General features: G+C 40.4%; 1 protein-coding gene and 1 long non-coding RNA gene across 2 annotated transcripts in view; one reads left to right on the top strand and one right to left on the bottom strand.

The window, feature by feature from the left end:
* The window catches only part of TMED10 (transmembrane p24 trafficking protein 10), a 45,451-nt gene extending 29,920 nt beyond the window's left edge, over positions 1 to 15,531 (top strand). The window contains 2 exon segments of the mRNA NM_001131458.1: positions 11,116 to 11,242; positions 11,999 to 15,531. Coding sequence (NP_001124930.1) covers positions 11,116 to 11,242; positions 11,999 to 12,120 — 249 coding nt within the window. The 3' untranslated portion in view covers positions 12,121 to 15,531.
* LOC129049933 (uncharacterized) lies at positions 10,153 to 19,953 on the bottom strand. Its single transcript, XR_008513345.2, has 2 exons — positions 19,676 to 19,953; positions 10,153 to 10,229 (listed from the first exon to the last, which is right to left on the bottom strand). It is a non-coding gene; the product is annotated as an uncharacterized LOC129049933 (long non-coding RNA).
* Between the last annotated feature and the right edge of the window lie 4 nt (positions 19,954 to 19,957).

The following is a 19,957-nucleotide window of genomic DNA, read 5'->3' as shown; positions in this document are numbered from 1 at the left end:
GGAATTCAGTTATTTGTTAATGCCCAAGGTTAAGAAAAGTGATTTGTTTTTAATTCCTAAGACTTTTTCCCCAAGACCAACAGTTGTATATCTATCTATCTATCTATCTAGGGCATGGATTCAGTGCTGTTTAGTCTTGAACAACTGTTTTGTCTTTGGGAAATAACAATAGTCAAAGATAGTTTTTAGTTAAAATAATTTCAAACTTTCAAGGAAGAGGGCAGGATGGAGGAAAAAGCTGCAAGAGACTAGGAATGGTGATAATAGAAATTTGATGCTGATAGGAAGTATTTATTACAGACTAATAGAAACTGACATTTATTTGGGTGACAGGGAGATGGAGGTGTGCACAGAATGAGGAGAAGGACAACAGCCTTTTTCATCTCTGCGAGACTTTGGGGGCAGCACAAAAGGGTTCTTCAAATGAAGGGCACCTTTGAAAAACCACAAGAACTATTTAAGACTAGAGAATTGATCTTTACAGAAAGATAAGAGTATTTTTACCCAACAAAACAGTACGTAAGGGCATGAAGGAGGAGTGGGGTACAGGAAATAGAATGGGCTTTTGAAGAATGCAAACGAAAATTGGTTTAAGTGATTTAGGAAAATTGTCTAGGAATAGTGGAACAGAAGTTGCTCTCTCTTTGGACAGGACTTTGGAAGGGAAATATCCTAAAATGGAAGAAGATTGGAAATGACTGGTTAATTCTGCAACAGGAAGTAGTACAACAGTTGCAGCTCTTTCCTTGTTCAAATCCTCAGTTGAATGAAACTAGGTAGCGTTATTTAGAGGCAGTAAATAGGAGCAAGTGATACAGTTGTGAATGGGAGAGTTTCCGGTAGAGAATTTTCAATTGTTTGTTTCTGTTTCCAGGCTAGTTTAATTTAAATAAATAAAACAAGAAGAAATCTTTATTTGATGAACTTAAGAGTAAATTGAAAAATTTTTTTAAACCTTCATGATTCAGAAGAATCTTAATTATATTTAAATAAGATTATGTTAAAGTGCTTTTATAAGATATAAAACACTAGGGAAAATGTTGTCATTATTATAAGGTAGAAGAATAGGTAAAATGATTTCCAGTTTGTGGTTACTGCTTCTGTTCCCGAACTGTGGACCATTATCAGTTGAATTTGTACTCTGTGGAATTTTACCTATTGTAATCTTTTTCTCCAACATGATGGCTGTCATTAAGGGTATTTATTTATTTATTTATTGAGATGGAGTCTCGCTCTGTTGCCCAGGCTGGAGTGCAGTGGCGGGATCTCTGCTCACTGCAAGCTCCGTCTCCCGGGTTCACGCCATTCTCCTACCTCAGCCTCCCGAGTAGCTGGGACTACAGGTGCCCACCACCACGCCTGGCTAATTTTTTGTATTTTTAGCAGAGACGGGGTTTCACTGTGTTAGCCAGGATGGTCTCAATCTCCTGACCTCGTGATCTGCCTGTCTTGGCCTCCCAAAGTGCTGGCAGATTACAGGCGTGAGCCACCACGCCCAGCCCAAGGGTATTTATTAAATAACAACACATCAATGCCCTATTAGACAGTAGACATAGCTAGTTCCCCTCAAAAACAGATGACATTATTGTGGGTTTATATAAAGAATGCTTTGGACACAGCTGTCGTATAGCATTTTAGAACCCCTATACCTCCTGGAATTTCCATCATCCTTGGACTTTATAGACATTAGGAAAGGGGCTTTAATCTTTCCTGACCTTTTGCTTAACCCAAGAGGGGAATCCCTAGCCCAAAGAAAACCACGGTGCTTTCTTTGCCTGCTTCCTGCTTCAGATGTCTGACATGTCCTAAGCCTGCCTTTACGCATGTAGTTACAACACAGCTCCAAGGTTCTGCTTCTTAACCAAGAAACTCCTCCCCACTACTTTCTTTAACATCTATCCCCACCCTCCTGCCCTTCACCCCTGCTCCCCAGCAGCAGACCAGATTGATGTAGAGGAGGAATGGCTATGACACAGTCCAAAGACCAGCCCTTTCTTCAGTCTGCAGCAAGGCTCCCTTGAACCTTGCTTAGAAATGGCTGTTAGCTGGCAGGGTGCGGTGGCTCACAACTGTAATCCCAGGACTTTGGGAGGCCAAGGTGGGTGGATCACCCAAGGTCAGGAGCTGAAGACCAGCCTGGCCAACCTGGCGAAAACCCCATCTCTACTAAAAATACAAAAATTAGCTGGGCATGGTGGCAGGTACCTGTAGTCCCAACTACTCGGGAGGCTGAAGCAAGAGAATCACTTGAACGATTTAATTTCAGGCCCTTGAGATAATGGAGAGGCTTTATCTCCAGAGGATTTGGAATCTTTGGCAGCAGTATTAAGATTTGGGAATGTGGCACACTTCTTTAATTTTCTTCATGTCCAACACATCTCTCCCTCATATCTGTGGACTCATAATTGTGAAATCCCATGTGGTCCTGTAAGATTGAATAGTAATTGTACCACACTACCTACCTAAATTGTTATTAGTTAATCCATGTGAAATGCTATGTAACACAATACAAATGTAAGATGATATTATTTGGAAGACAATGCTCGTCATACTGTGAAGAAGCATTAAGTCTTGTTGTTTGAATTATTTAAAGAGAAAGAATGCCTCTGTCCTCAGAAATAAAGCACTTTTGATTTTGATTTCCTGTATTGTATTTTATGAACCTCTGACCACTGTCTCGCTTCTGCCCTTCAGAGGGTGTATCTTTGTAGATTCAGGATGTGAACCGAGCCACTTCTTTTTAGTTTGTCATCTGTGAACTAGAGTAGTTGTTTGTAGGGACTTACTCTCTGTGCAGCTGGGAGAATGCAGGCAATTACTGTCCGACAGAGAAGGAGCTATCTGACACATCTTCTAACTCCTGGGCTGTGTGTCCCACGAGTAAAATACCATTTTGCCTAGGCGATTCTATTTGTCTGTCATTTTTTATCAACATATATACCAAAAACACAGCTGCCCTGGTTGGAGCAACAGCTGAAGACTTTCCAAAAGTTCTGTTTCTCTGACTGCTCTCAGGAAGGAGGAACTCTGATTCCATGTACTAGATCCAAAGTCCTTTTTTTTTTTTTGAGACAGAGTCTCACTCAGTCGTCCAGGCTGTAGTGCAGTGGTGCAATCTTAGCTCATTGCAACCTCTGCCTCCCGGGTTCAAACAATTATCCTGCCTCAGCCTCCCGAGTAACTGGGATTACAAGTGTGCACCACCACACCCAGCTAATTTTTGTATTTTTAGTAGAGACAGGGTTTCACCATGTAGGCCAGGCTGGTCTCGAACTCCTGACCTCAAGTGATCTGGCCACCTCGGCCTCCCAAAGTGCTGGGATTACAGGCGTGAGCCACTGTGCCAGCTCTGTTATGTTTATCTTGCTTGTGTTAGACTAGATGGTCTTCACATTTATTGCTGTGCTCCTGGAGTTGGTGGGGGCTGTGGTGGGAGGCATGGAGGCAGCAAACTACTTTGACTGAATTTGTCTTGTCACAAGAAGCTTCTCCCTTGGATCTTGATGCTCCATCAAGGAAAAGAATTTAGAGATTCCCTAGAGGTTAGATTAACACCTCTGTTTTAAGAAGCAGTTTTTTCAGAGAATTAATACCTTTTCTTGGTACAGTTACATATAACTCTGTAAACTCTTTAGATTAAAATCTTCATTATATGGAAGATTTGGATATGGTTTTAGAAGAGTTTAATTTTACTGGTATTTTGGAGGTGTTATACAGGAAAAGGCTTTGTAACTTGTAGCTTTTCCAAACAGTACCTACCATGACCAGTAAGAATGATGTTAATAGATATGGTGGTAGAGAAGGCTTTCTCCTAGGCGGCGGGCCTCATGAAAATAGATGCAGGCCGGGCGCGGTGGCTCACACCTGTAATCCCAGTACTTTGGAAGGCTGAGGCAGGTGGATCACCTGAGGTCAGGAGTTCAAGACCAACTTGGCCAACATGGTGAAACCCCATCTCTACTAAAAATACAAAAATTAGCTGGGTGTGGTGGCAGGCGCTGGTAATCCCAGCTACTTGGGAAGCTGAGGCAGGAGAATCGTTTGAACCTGGGAGGCAGAGGTTGCAGTGAGCCAAGATCGTGCCACTGCACTCCAGCATGGGTGACAAAGCAAAACTCTATCTCAAAAAAAAAAAAAAAAGGGAAAGAAAAAAATTCAATGCAGAGTGCTTTTAGTATACAAGAAACACTTGCTTCAGGGGACCAGCAGCACTTAGCTACTTTGAGAAAGTTGGCTTCTTTGAAGAAGGCATAGAGTGGGCAGAACAGGTCAATTACAAGTGTTTACTATGTATCAGGTCTTTAAGACTATATAAAATATAAATCATTTTAATTTCCTTGAGTTCAGGAGCCAAACTAGTGTGGAGGGACAGGATAAAAATAAAACAATTTGTGAATATGACAATATATGATTGAGTGTTAATTGTATGACACAGTAAGTGTTGTAGGGCTTCAGGGAAGACAGTGTGAACAGGAGTGGTTGAAGGAGGCTTTCAAGGAGGCTTGAAAGATAGGTCAGATTTGGGTACAGAGAGCATAAATGCTTTTGGAAGTCAGGGATTCTTTTCTCGAATTTTACAGCAGAGTTTGGCAGTTTAAATGCTGTGATCACCCTGGGTAGGGAGTTAAGAGACCATGGTACTGTTAATTTTGGTTGGACACCCAAAGGGCTGAGTAACTATGGAATCTTTAGTTTCCTCATTTGAAAAATGAGGGACTCACTGCAAAATGAAGTACCTTGTAGCTATAACATCCTTTGATTATTTAACAACTACATGCAGCTTGCCAGGGGAATATCACCCCCTATTGGAGAACCTGTGGTGCACATTGTCTTACAGACTTGGCAAAACATACCTCATGCTTCCAGCGATGAAGGAAAGTAGAATAAAATACCAGCCTGCCTTCATGAAACATGTATAATTTGGCATTTTTATAGATACTTTGAATAGTTCAATCAACTGTTTACAAGAGCAGAACAACAGAAAGTGGGAATTTTGATATTGAGGATTTCTTTTTTAGCTTTTTGTACTGTGATATAAAGTCTCAATGCTATTTATTGAATGCTTAGTCCTGAGCAAGTAAAGAGTGTCTTCTTGAGAATACTTACCATGATTTGTTTTAAAATTTTACTCTGTTGCCCTGCAAAAATAATAGCAATGGGAAACCCAGCAAGTTTATTAGTCAAACTTTATTAGTCAAGCAAACAGGACAACTTATATAGATCCTTGTGGCCTAATATAGCTTGTTCATTTCACCTTTGATTCAGGAAAAGCTTAGTATACTCATCTGGTTTTCTTTATTAAATTTCTAGTACTTACAGAATAAACTCACATAGACTTGGATTCTAATGCCAGCTGCACCAAGCTGTGATACTTTGGGCAAGTTATTTAATACCTCAGAGCCTTAGTTTCCTCATCTGCAAAACTTAAGGATAAAAATATTCACCTTATAGGGTTACAAGGATTAAATGAGATTACAAAATATACCACATTGTGAGCATATATGAATGGCTCTGGTTCATTATACTACCTTTTTCATCCCCTTCCCCAATTTAGTCTCAGTCTAACTTATGAGCCTTTTATTTGCTATTATTCCCTACCCTCCCCAAGCACAAGTGTGTGGCAGTTATGTGTGTACATGCACACATACCCTATAGTCTAGTTTCTAGCACACCAGACTACTTATGTCTAGACTATTCATAGTTGCTAAACATGCCTGCACTTTACTCCCTCCGTGTTTTGGTTTACAGGTTCCCCTCAGCCTTGAATGCCCTCTCAAAAGTCCTGCCCAACTTGTGAGACCCAGCTCACCCACTTCCTGTTAAGCTTCACTTTGTCCGCCTAACTAGAACTGTTTTTAATGTGTATCTTTGTTATAGAAGTTACTACATAAAGCCATATATTATGGTTATAACTTACTATGTAAGCTGTGAGAGCTTAAGATCATAACTTCCCTTGGTACCTTCCACATAATAAGAACTCAGAAAAAAATGTTAAGGCCTTAAAATGTTTAAAAAAAATCAAGAAACTTTTTTACATTTGTTTTAAGCTGGTAATAAAAGTCTATTGTTATATATTCTTGCAATAAAGTTTTTTTCTTTATTATTATTACTACTTTGTAATAGAGATGGGGTCTTGCTGTGTTGCCCAGCCTGGTCGCCAGCAATCCACCTGCCTTGGCTTCCCAGAGTGCTGGTATTACTGGCATAAGCCACTGTGCCCAGCCTGCAGTGATGGTTTTTTTTTTTTTTTTTTTTTTTTAAACCACTGACTACTACTACTTCTTCTTTATTTATTTATTTTTTTTGAGACAGAGTCCACCCAGCCCAGGCTGGAGTGCAGCGGTGCCATCTCAGCTCACTGCAACCTCTGCCTCCCAGGTTCAAAGGATTCTCGTGCCTCAGCCTCCTGAGTAGCTGGGACTACAGGCATGCGCCACCACGCCCAGCTAATTTTTGTAATTTTAATAAAGACAGGGTTTCACCATGTTGGCCAGGCTGGTCTCAAACTCCTGGTCTCAAGTGATCCATCCACCTCAGCCTCCCAAAGTGCTGGGATTACAGGCGTGAGCCACCACACCTGGCTAATTTTTTTCTTTTGTAAAAATAAACAGGCCAGGCGCAGTGGCTCACGCCTGTAATCCCAGCACTTTGGGAGGCCAAGGAGGGCAGATCATGAGGTCAGGAGTTTGAGACCAGCCTGACCAACATGGTGAAACCCTGTCTCTACTAAAAATACAAAAATTAGCTGGGCGTGGTGGCACGTGCCTGTAATCCCAGCTACTTGGGAGGCTGAGGCAGAAGAATCTGGGTGACAGAGCAAGACTCCATCTCAAAAAAAATAAACAACAGAAATTTATTTCTCATAGTTCTGGAGTCTAGGAAGTTCAAGATCAGGGTGCCAGTGTGGTCAGGTTCTGGTGAGGGTCCTCTTCTGAGTGTATACTGCCTTCTCACTGTGTTCTCACATGGAGGAAGGCAGAATTACTTTCCTTAATAGCATTTAATTGTTAAGTCCGTCAGATTTTGGTGGTTTGAAAAGATTTTTGTTCTTTGATTTCCTCCAAATATTATTTGGATTCCTAGGTTTAGATTCAATGTAGAAATATATCCATGATTGTTGTTTTTTTACTATTGAGTATCCATGGTATACTAGGTGTTTGGAATGGCAAGCTAGATTTCAGTACTGTTTTACTCTCTTGAGATTTCTTTAAGATTTCTAGATTTTAAATTAGTATCATGAGTGAAGGTAATTATTAGGCAAAAATGGCTTTTAGGAAATGAGACCAAAATGAGACCTTCATCCCACTAATGAAGGTCTGAAAATAATTTTCTGGATGAAAGATGGGATTCAATAGATTTTTTTTTTTTTTGAGTCGGAGTCTCAGTTTGTCTCCCAGGATGTATAGTGGCATAATCTTGGCTCACTGCAGCCTTGACCTCCCAGGCTCAAGTGATCCTCCTGCCTCAGCCTCTCGAAGTATTGGGATAACAGGTGTGAGCCACCACACTTGGCCTCAGCAGAGATTTTGTTGAGGAAATAAAATCAACTTTGAAGATAGGAATTTGACTGTTTGGTTATGAATAGAGGTGTAGTCTGGAGTAGCACCTGTACTAGAAAAGGGGTTGGGAATTGAATGATTAACTAAACAATGTGGAATACTAGCTGTGTGGAATGCTATGCAGCAGTTAAGAATAAGATGAATTGATAAGCACTGACATTTTTGGAAAGATCTTATTAAATGGAAAAAAGCTGTAGAACAATGTGTATAGTATGCCATTTATAAATATATTTTAAGTTATATTTTTCTGTGTACATTTACATACAAAAGCATAGTGTCTCAGAAGAAAAGGTGTGGAAAGATAATACATCAAGTTTATAAGCGTCTTTACCTCTGGAAAGCAATGTGGGAATTGAGGAACCATGAAGGTAGACTTTTGGTTTATATTCTCTTTGCTTCTGGATAGTTTAAATTTTTAGCAAAAGAATATATTTATGTGTTGGTTGTACAACTAAAAAATAAGTTTTATTACTGGAAAGGGATTGGGAACAGCTTGTGGGGGGCTGTAATCTACAAAAGCCGTCTTCAGTACCAAGTTTAATTCCATCATTGTTTTTCAGGTTTTAGGACTCTGGACTATTGTCCTTTAACAACAACAACAACAACAACAACAACAAAAGCAGAGGCTGTGGGATTCAGTAGGCTTTAAAGTAATTTTTTTAAAATATCATTTTCAGCTGGCAGAGGCACAGCCATAGTTTCACTTCCAGTTTCTTTTGCAAGTTTCTATTTAGGGAACTTTAAATAATTTATCTCTAAGAAGTATCATGCCATTTCCTTTATACTGTCTCATTTAGGAAGCTCTGAGTGGGGAAGTACAGAGCAGAAGGGAAGATGTTAGACTAAGGTTCAGCTTGTATAGCTCCTGTATTTTTCTTGGGGAATTTTTTTTTGTTCTGCAGCTCTATATGAGATCAATGAACAGATATATATTCTGGGTTAATGACAAAACCTGGCATTTGGCCATTCACCTAGGAAAGTTAGCTCTGTGCATTAACTATTGGTTAAATCTTACACCCAGAAGCTGTTCTGCAGTTACCCGTCACACCGTTAACTCTAGCCAACATTTTACAAATGCAAGAAAATGTGCATCTGGTGAGAGAAAACGTAGGTGTATCATCGCAAGTCTATCACCATATTTTTATGGACCTTAAATATAAACTCAATTTTTACATCCCAATCTTAACAGCAGTTTGTTTTATTTTAAATAACTTTTGTTCATCACACATTTAGTGAAGAATATAATAAGAAAACATAAAATAAATGCCTCCTATTCATCCCTTGTTAACTGCTGTTAACATTTCACAAAGAGAAAGAACAAGGACAATGAATTGAACAAAGGAGAGAAAAAAAAGTGGGCCATAGGGAATGTACAGTAAATAGGGAGTAAAGAAGCAGATATATAAACAGAATTATTAAGGCCAGGTGCAGTGGCTCACGCCTGTAATCCCAGCACTTTGGGAGGTCAAGGTGGATGGATCACCTGAGGTCAGGAGTTCAAGACCAGCCTGGCCAACGTGGTGAAATCTCATCTCTACTGAACATATGAAAATTAGCCAGGTGTGGTGGCACACACCTGTAATCCCAGCTACTCGGGAGGCTGAGGTGGGAGGATTTTTTTGAACCTGGGAGGCAGAGGTTGCAGTGAGCCAAGATCATACCACTGTACTCCAGCCTGGGCAACAGAGTGAGACTCCATCCTAAAAAAAAGAAAGAAAGAAAGAAAGAAACAGAAATTTTTTTTTTTTTTTTTTTTTTTTTTTGAGATGGAGTCTCACTCTGTCGCCCATCCTGGAGTGCAGTGGCACAATATCAGCTCACTGCAAGCTCCGCATCCTGGGTTCACGCCATTCTCCTGCCTCAGCCTCCCGAGTAGCTGGGACTACAGGCACCCACCATCATGCCCAGCTAATTTTTTTTTATTTTTAATAGAGACGGGGTTTCACTGTGTTAGCCAGGATGGTCTCGATCTCCTGACCTCATGATCTGCCCGCCTTGGCCTCCCAAAGTGCTGGGATTACAGGTGTGAGCCACCACGCCCGGCCAGAAACAGCATTATTAAAGAATTCTCTATGTGGAAACTTTAAGAGCAACTGGTATGTAAAAGTTTTAAGATCTGGAAAGCTGGCCGGGCATGGTGGATCACATCTGTAATCTCAGCACTTTGGGAGGCCGAGGCAGGTGGATCACGAGGTCAAGAGATCGAGACCATCCTGGCCAACATAGTGAAACCCCATCTCTACTAAAAATACAAAATATTAGCTGGGTGTGGTGGTGCACGCCTGTAGTCCCAGCTACTTAGGAGGCTGAGGCAGGAGAATCACTTGAACCCGGGAGGCAGAGGTTGCAGTGAGCCAAATCACACCACTGCACTCTAGCCTGGCAACAGAGCGAGACTCCATCTCAAAAAAAAAAAAAAAAAAAAAGATCTGGAAAGCTCTGGTGGTGTATCCCATTTTAAAGCAAAGCATAATCTAAGACTGATAAGAAAAAAACAATAATGACATCTTTGCTGGTGTGACAGATGCCTCTAGTTATTAGATACTCTTAAGAGTTTTCTTAGGGGTCTAACTTGAGAGCAGAAGACAGTTAATTTCTTTCTCACATCCTTCATTCCTCAGCATACAGGGAATTCCTTGGAGATTTCTTTTGATAACTGGCTGTGTCATTCTAAAAGAAAAAAAATACATAAAAAATTCAGTGCAGTTTTCTCACATCTGAGCTCTGATATTAAACCTTAAAGTTGTTGTAGGATTTATATGAACCAGAATTCTCTAATTGTGTATTTTGAATTATTACTTTAATGCTATAATAACACATGCTCACATTCCTATGTACTGTCAAAGGTTTGATGAATTTAGTGGTTTTTCTTCTAAAACCAGGTTTGACCTAATATGACTCTCACATTTATTGTATTAACAATAGTTTACTTCTTAGACATGAGTGGAAGTGCAAAGTAAAGTGCTTTACTAAAGTCAAAAATCAGCTGGGCATGGTGGCTCACACTTGTAGTCCCAACACTTTGGGAGGCCAAGGCGGACAGATTGCTTGAGCTTAGGAGTCCGAGACCAGCCTGGGCAACATGGCAAAACCCCATCTCTAGAAAAAGTACAAAAATTAGCTGGGTGTGGCGGTGCATGACTGTGGTCCCAGCTACTTGGGATGCTGAGGCAAGAGGATTGCCTGAGCCCAGGAGGTTGAGCCTGCAGTGAGCCAAGACTGTGCCACTGCGCTCCAGCCTGGGCAACAGAGTAAAACCCTGTCTCAAAAAAAAAGTAAAAAATCTTGAGACAATAGCATATCTTACTTTATAGCCTACGGTTATTATATTACTTCTAAGATTTTAGTCAAAATTAAAGTATCAAAAAAGGTCTGAAATGGAAAGATATAGTCTATAGGGAAAGCAAGAAGCCCAAATTTTAAAATATGTTAGGATGATTGATAGGAGAGAATTTAAATCTGGTGAAACTTTAAAAAAGACTCCTCTGTTGCCTTCTTTATGTTCTTGACTGAAGCGATGTTTTCAGAGAGCTGAAAATACTCCATTCTTTTCCAGATTGCAAAAGTTGAGAAGCTCAAACCATTAGAGGTAGAGCTGAGACGCCTAGAAGACCTTTCAGAATCTATTGTTAATGATTTTGCCTACATGAAGAAGAGAGAAGAGGAGATGCGTGATACCAACGGTGAGGGGGAAGGCAACTCTTACTTCTTAAGTGACCCATAAATGAGACAGTCTCCAAACTTTCAATTCTGGTGTACCCTTTTCTCAGTTTTGCCAGGGTGGGTATATGGAGGGGAAATTGCTTGCTTCGCAGTTGTTGCTGCTAAAGGTAAATGAGCCTTGTTAGATTTTCAAGAGAGTAGAAACTCCTACTGTGATAGGCAGGTGACAGCATCCTCAGTTAGTCTATACCCACATCAAACTGATAGCACCAATCTTTGTAATTTTCAACATTTATATATAGGATAATGAACTTTTATTTTTATTTATTTACTTATTTTTGAGATGGAGTCTGTCTCGCTCTATTGCTCAGGCTGGAGTACGGTGGTGCGATCTCGGCTCACTGCAACCTCTGCCTCCTGGGTTCAAGCGATTCTCCTGCCTCAGCCTCCCAAGTAGCTGGGACCATAGGCGCATGCCACCATGCCTGGCTAATTTTTCGTATTTTTAGTAGAGACAGAGTTAGCCAGGATGGTCTCGATCTCCTGACTTCATGATCTGCCTGCCTCAGCCTCCCAGAGTGCTGGGATTACAGGCTGGGATTACACCATGCCCAGCCAGGATAATGAACTTTAAAAAAAAATTATCTGAAATCCTACTATTAGACCTAGGGACAGAGTGAAGTTAATTAATTGCCTTTACCCGCCTCCCCTGCCATTGTTTAGCCAGGTGAGGAGGCTCACTTCATTATGTTTACAATGCTTTTGTTTTTTTTTAGAGTCAACAAACACTCGGGTCCTATACTTCAGCATCTTTTCAATGTTCTGTCTCATTGGACTAGCTACCTGGCAGGTCTTCTACCTGCGACGCTTCTTCAAGGCCAAGAAATTGATTGAGTAATGAATGAGGCCTATTCTCCTCCCACCTTGTACCTCAGCCAGCAAAACATCGCTGGGACGTGCCTGGCCTAAGGCATCCTACCAACAGCACCATCAAGGCACGTTGGAGCTTTCTTGCCAGAACTGATCTCTTTTGGTGTGGGAGGACATGGGGTACCGCCTACACCCAACAAGTCAATGAGGGACTTCTTTTTAATTTGGTAGGATTTTGACTGGTTTTGCAACAATAGGTCTATTATTAGAGTCACCTATGACAAAAAAATAGGGGTTACCTAGATAATGCCAAAGTCAGCATTTGTCCTGGGTTCCCTTGTGTGATCTGTTTGGACTATGTTTTCTTTTCTTCTCCCACTTGCTCAGCAGCTTGGGCTTCCATTCTAGTTCTTTTACCAAGATTTTTGTGTGACCATGTTGACTTCATTCGGATTGCCCTCTTTCAATTTCCTTGTGAAAACACCCTTAACTTTCTCTTTACCCTTAGCTGAAATGTTTACGTAGCTTCTGGTGATATCTTTTCATGATTTTTTGTCTCTTAAAATGGTGATGGATGTGACACCTCATAAAAGTGAGCTTTGAACTGTAGATAACTCTTAAAGAAAATGTCATTTTAGACAATTAAAATATTTGTGCTCAACTGCTTGAACTTTTTTCGTGTATGTGTATTTAATTCTATGCAATATTATGACGTGTAGATTCATGTGACCACCATCACAAGAAACAGAACAGTTCTGTCACATGGACCCCTTGCACTGCCCTTTTACAGCCACAGCCACATCTCTTTCTTATACCCTCACCCCAACCTGTGGCTACCACTGTTCTGTCCTCCATCTCTGTAATTTTGTCATTTCAAGAACGTTGTATGAATGGAATCATACAGAATGTAATCTTACGAGGCTGACCTTTTTTCATTCAGCATAATTCCCTTGAAATCCATCCAAGTTGTTGCATGTATGAATAGTTTCTTCCTTTTTTTCTTTTAAAAATGTTTTATATATTTAGGGGGTATAAGTACAGATTTCTTACATGCATATATTGCATCGTGGTGAAGTCTGGGCAGTTCCTTTTGATTGCTGAGTAGTATTCCATGGTATGGATGTACCACAGTTTGCTTAACCATTCACCCACTAAAGGACATAAGAGTTGTTTTCAGTTTTTTGCCCTAATAAAGCTGCTGTGAACATTCATGTACAGGTTTTTACGTGAACATACATTTTCATTTTCTGAGATAAATGCTCAAAAGGGCAACTGTTGGGTTGTATGGTAAACACGTATATTTTTGTAAGGAACTACCCTACTCTTTTTCCAGAGTGGCTCTACTTTTTACATACAGCCACTCATACAATTCACACAGCAATGTATGATTGATCCAGTTTCTTCACATCCTCACCAGCGTTTGGTATTACTACTATTTTTTATCTTAACCATTCACATAGATGTGTGTAATGATACCACATGTGGTTTTAATTTGCATTTCCAATGGCTAATGATGTTGAGTATCTTTTTGTATGCTAATTTGCCATCTATATATCCTCTTCGGTGAAATGTCTGTTCATGTCTTTTGTCTATTTTCTATTTAGGTCATTTGTTCTTTTTACTATTGAGTTTTGAGAGTTTTTTTTATATATCCTAGATAAAATTCCTCTGTTAGATATGTGGTTGCTTGAATTTTTAACATAACTTCTACCAAGGAAAAAATAAGTAAAATTTCCAACTCTTGCATGGCCAGTCACTTACTTAATTCCTGTCCTTCAGTGTTCCATCTAGAGAATTAAGAGATATGATGTATAAAATAGACATCGAGGGCCATTAAGAGAGAAAACACTTAAAAATACATGTTATGAAAGCAAAGCCAATAATCACTGTAGGAGTATGAGGTGCCTAAGGGCCAAAACTAATGTAAATAAGAGAAAATGTGGATATAAATGACCATGTTTATAAACACTTATGAAAAATGCTGTGACTTGAAATCTTTCCCACATCTCCCAAGAAAGTGTAGGAGTTTATCCTTTCTGTAATCTCTTTTTAACCCTGCTGACTATTACAGGGCTTGTTTAATCACAGTGGCAAGAATTACATGTATCTTACAGTAAAGAAACAGAATACTGGAATTGTTAGAGAACCCTGATGTGTTGACCTGGATAAAGTACAAAGGTGGAAGAGGGAATGAGTTATGCTGTTAAAATCTTCAGGCTATTCTGTTAATGTTCCTGCTACTATGAACCCAAACTTTTTTTTTTTCCCCCTTTTGACTCCTTGTGTCTTCCTCTCCTGTGGCATAAAAGTAGTTCTGTCGTTAACTTGTACAACATTGCCATCTGCTGTTGAGAATTGGTAGGTACTGCTTCTGAGAACCTGGCTGCAGATCCTTAGCATAGGCAGCAAATGTTGAGAAAGTCTATCTGTAGCATTACATATACTAAGTTACAGAGGATGCATCCAAGTAGAGAAAATAATATGTGGGTTAAGATACATCCTTAAACTTTTTTTTTTTTTGGGACGGAGTCTTGCTGCAACACCCAGGCTGGAGTAATATGGCGCTATCTCAGCTCACTGCAACCTTCACCTCCTGGGTTCAAGCAATTCTCCTGCCTCAGCCTCCTGAGTAGCTGGGAGTATAGGTGCACACCACCACGCCTGGCTAATTTTTGTATTTGTATAGAGGCAGAGTTTCACCATATTGGCCAGGTTGGTCTCGAACTCCTGACCTCAAGTGATCTGCCTGCTTCAGCCTCCCAAAGTGCTAGGATTACACACGTGAGCCACCACGCCCAGCCTCCATCTTTAAACTTTTAAATGTGAAATTTCTATCACGTACCATTAGCCTAACAAGATTCTCTTTCCTATTTCTGACTGGTGCCTTTCCCCTTTTTAGGAGCAATGAAAGCTACTCTGTTAGTTATGTTCTTCTGATGTGACAAAATGTCAAGAAGATGGAGAAGAGAATATTTTATTTCATTGATGCTTTTGTTCCCAAGTGTGACCCTAAACTTAAGCTTTGTAGGAGTTGACATTCTTTCATGTCCCTTCCCTTTACTCATGCCAAAACTATCAACTGGGACATTTTGTGCTTTTGGTTTAAAAGTTAATTGATATCATACTTTGGTTTTATCTAAAAAGTAAAAGTATTTGCCTTTGACAAAAGACTGATACAAGAGCAAATAAGCTTTAAAATCAGGGGTGTTATGTGCTTTCCTCCATTTTTGAGCATATTATCCAAAATGGTCTGTACAATATAAATGAGAATGATGCAGTTTAAGTAAGCCTTGTTATACCATTGTCATGGACCCCTGTCATAAAGCCATTTATCGGTTTGTTTGGGAAAGAGGCATATGGGATTTATACAGATTCACTTGTAAATGTTGGATTGGGGATTTTTGTGTAAATTTTCTCAAATAAAGGCTAGCAGAAACCATTTTAGGTGTATGTTCTGTTACTCTTGAGTACTTCTATGTCTGGATTGGTGATAATTCTTCCATATTTCTCTATTTTAAATTATGGCAAATTATACCTGATGAATTAGAGAAAAAATATTGTTATTCTTCAGTTACTGCAGATCGACAGTTTATATGACCTAGTAAAAGAGTATCATATTTTTGTATGTAATATATGTAAATTTTATATATATGTAAATTTTATATATATATATATATATATATATATAAAAGAATCCTTAATTATGCATCCTCAGACCAAATATGGTTCTGTAAGCTAGGCATTTTATTCTCTTTATCTTCTCTCTTTTGGAAACTGTTACTATTAGGTTCACGCAAAAGTAATTGCGGTTTTTGCAATTAAAATTGCAACTACATAGAATCACTCCTACAGAGAGCCATCTCCCTTGCCTTTCATTCCTAAAAGACCCCCCCCAATATACGAACCCTCAGGACTCACTTTTTAGGCCTATCATATCCAATGCAAAACCCCACTCCAGGAGGTAAACGTCTTTTCTCCTCTCCTTTCACTTACAGTTGAACATTTTTCACAAAGCTACTTTCCAAGAGCCAATATGAAGTGCTTTGCACACTCACTGGCTGGCCTCTTATTTATCCTCTTATCTCCATTCTCCCTCAAATAAATTTTATTATGAATCCATAGTGTGTAAAGTAGTGGTTCCCATTATTTGGGTATAATTTTTTTTTCTTTTCTTTTTTTTTTTTTTTTTTGAGACAGAGTTTCACTCTTGTTGCCCAGGCTGGAGTACAATGGCATGATCTCGGCTCACCACAACCTCCGCCTTCCGGGTTCAAGCAATTCTCCTGCCTCAGCCTCCCGAGTAGCTGGGATTACAGGCATGTACCAGCATGCCCAGCTAATTTTGTATTTTTAGTAGAGATGGAGTTTCATCATGTTGGCCAGGCTGGTCTCGAACTCCCAACCTCGTGATCCACCCACCTCAGCCTCCCAAAGTGCTGGAATTACAGGCGAGAGCCACTGCGCCCGGCCCAATACATGCTTTATAAATCATTTATTCAGTCTGTTGCAGTGGTGTCTCATAAAATGTTGAGCTGCATGTATAATTTTAAATTTTCTAGTATCACAATAAAGAAGTAAAAAACAGGTAAAATTTGCCAATTCTCCAGCCTCCCGAGTAGCTGAGATTACAGGCACACGCCACCACACCCAGGTAATTTTTGTATTTTTAGTAGAGACGGGATTTCACCATGTTGGCCAGGATGGTCTCGAACTCCTGACCTTGTGGTCTGTTCACCTTGGCCTCCCAAAGTGCTGGAATTATAGGCATGAGCCACTGTGCCCAGCCGAAAATTATTTTTAGTAGTATATTTAACCTAATATACCCAAAATATTATTTCAACATATAGTTAACATAAAAATGGTTAATGAGATGTTTTGCATTCCATTTTTCATATAAAATCTTGAAAATCCAGTGTGCATTTCAAGCTATACCACATCTATAGCTTAAAATTAGACTAGCCACAATTCAAGTGTTCAGTAGCTATATGTAGCTAATGGCTACTGTGGCAGACAGTGAAGGGTATAAACTTGGGTTGGTCTTTGGTAGATTCTTTCATCTTGACAGTAACTCTATGGCCCCTGCGAATTTGCCATTCACAAATCGGAAACTAATGCAAAATAGCATTCTAACCATTCACTTGTTAAAGTAAAATGTGGAAATAGTTTGGTTTCAACCAAAGGTGCTTTAAAATTTTACACCTTGGCCAGGTGCAGTGGCTCACACCTGTAATCCCAACACTTTAGCAGGCCAATCACTTGAGGTCAGGAGTTCGAGACCAGCCTGGCCAACATGGCAGAATGCCCTCTCTACTAAAAATACAAAAATTAGCTGGGTGTGGTGGCGGATGCTTGTAATCCCAGCTACTCAGGAGACTGAGGCATAAGAATCACTTGAACTTGGGAGGTGAAGGTTGCAGTGAGCTGAGATCATGCCACTGCACTCCAGTCTGGGTGACAGAGTGAGACTGTCTCCAAAAAAAAAAAAAAAGTTATACCATTAGAATAAATGTTGACTATTTTTGAACTTATAAATACTCAAAGGTAAGACAATTAGTTTCAGTTATACCCAATATAATGAAGAATTCAGCAGGAATGTCTCTGCTCTATAACAGGACATGTTTCTTCTAGGCTTGTAGTATCTATGCATTATCATTAGAACAATTCAGTTTCAGGCCAACCAAGTTATAGAAAACTAGTTCCTCGTTGCAAAGGTGCCAGAAAAAAATGAATTTTTAAGTTTAGGCTGAAATCTATTCAGCCTCTTTGAAAGTCAGCATTCTCAATTTTAAGTAATTGTTTTTTTCCCATTCAACTGAGAAACAATTTATTGAGCATCTTTTCTGTTTAACAGAGTTAACCGAGAATAACAGAATTAACAGTTAATAGAATTAACAGATTTAAGCCAAACTAAACTCTGGAGTGTATCTAGATAAACAAGAGGCAATACCTATCCTCAAAGTGCCTTCTAATTAATAGGAGGATGTAGATGGAATGGCCTCTACCTGGAATGATCTCTCTACTTTGTTTAGACTTAACATTTTGTATATTCCTGCACTCACACAGCAAGTTTGGCTTGGACAGATGCCACTCCTAAATGCCTCTCTAGAATCTTGCACTTTAATAGCCCTTATAGAAACTGTTTTAATTGCCTGGTAGTTTTCTGTTACATGTAAGCTCCCTTAAAGTAGGAACTTTTCACAAATCGATATGACACAATTTATTTTTATGTATTTATTTGAGACACGTTCTCACTCTGTTGCCGAGGCTTGAGTGCAGTGGCATGATATTGGCTCACCGCAACCTCCGCCTCCCCAGTTCAAGCAATTCTAGTGCCTCAGCGTCCCAAGTAGCTGGAATTACAGGTGTGTGCACACCCGGCTAATTTTTGTATTTTTAGTGGACACGGGGTTTCACCATGTTGGCCAGGCTGAACTCGAACTCCAGGCTTCAAGTGATCGGCCCACCTCGGCCTCCCAAAGTGCTGGGATTACAGGTGTGAGCCACCACACCCGGCTAGGCACATGGCTTTCTCTTAGCCCCATCACATCCTGCTTTTTCAGCTTGCTGGGTTCAACTTCCCAGCTCCCTCTTACTAGGTCTGTCACATTAAGCAGGTTACTTAGGTACCTCTGTTTCTGTAAAATGGGAATGTTAGGATAATACATAATACATAGGATAATACATAATAATGTGGGATAATACGTAAAAAACCTTTAGCATAGTACCCAGAACATAACACTCAATAAATGTTAGCTGTTATGTCTGTGATGTAGACCATATTCTTACAACAAAACAAGCTTGGAGATGAGAAGTTGCCCAAGGTCACATAATTGTCCAAGGTCACATAACTGATGGAACACCTACTGTTCACCGTATTGCTGTTTTCCTACTTGACGGTAGGGAGAAGGTTATTGCAGATTTACTGTTCCCAAACAGTGTGTGGCACCGAGTGCCCAAAGAATGTTTCATGAGATCATATGGTCAAATATCTGGAAAAACACATAGAATAAATTGAATCTGGAAAAAGAGACGGGGGAGAAGGAAAGTGTCAGGAGAGTTGACTTAAAATATTTTTGGAGTTGTGTAGAAGAGGGAGGGACTTAGGATGGCCTTGGGAGAAAGAACTTGGCCCAGGGACCGAGATGACCGGAGGCAGACATTTAGGCTGTCTATATTATTATTTTTTTTTTTTTTTGAGACGAAGTCTCGCTCTGTCATCCAGGCTGGAGTGTAGTGGCGCGATCTCGGCTCACTGCAACCTCCTCCTTCCGGGTTCAAGCGATTCACCTGCCTCAGCCTCTCGAGTAGCTGGGATTACAGGTGCCTGCCACCACGGCTGGCTAATTTTTGTACTTTATAGAGACGGGGTTTCACCAGTTGGCCAGGCTGGTCTCAAACGCCTGACCTCAGGTGATCCGCCCGCCTCAGCTTCCTAATATGCTGAGATTACAGGCGTGAGCCACCTTGCCCGGCCATATTATCTTTACTATACTATCTCTCTAAAAAAGAATGCTGTCCAACGTTGGAATGGGGAAGAAGGTGTACACTGGGAATGCTTCCCCAATCACCCTCTTGTCACAGACCTGACGTCAAGATGAGACTGGACGACCTCTGGACTTCGAAGTTGTATGAGTCCGGACCGGGGAGGCAGAGGGAGGGTCAACAGACCTGAGAGGCCATACCGTCAGTGATGCCCTTGTTCCCGTGGGAGCCCTTCGGTTCCACGCGGTTCCCACCACGCGCCCGCTAACCCCAGCCGGAGGCCTCACTTTGCAGGCCTTCCCCGAAAGCGGGAAGCCTTGGCCGCTAGACTAGCCAAGCGGGCAAGCAAAGGCGGAGGAAACTCAGCCAGGCCGGAAACACAG

Source organism: Pongo abelii, chromosome 15 (genome assembly GCF_028885655.2).
Source record: "Pongo abelii isolate AG06213 chromosome 15, NHGRI_mPonAbe1-v2.0_pri, whole genome shotgun sequence".
In the NCBI taxonomy this organism is placed as follows: Eukaryota; Metazoa; Chordata; class Mammalia; order Primates; family Hominidae; genus Pongo; species Pongo abelii.
The sequence above is the reverse complement of the archived record's forward strand: the minus strand, read 5'-3'. Positions and strand labels throughout refer to the sequence as shown.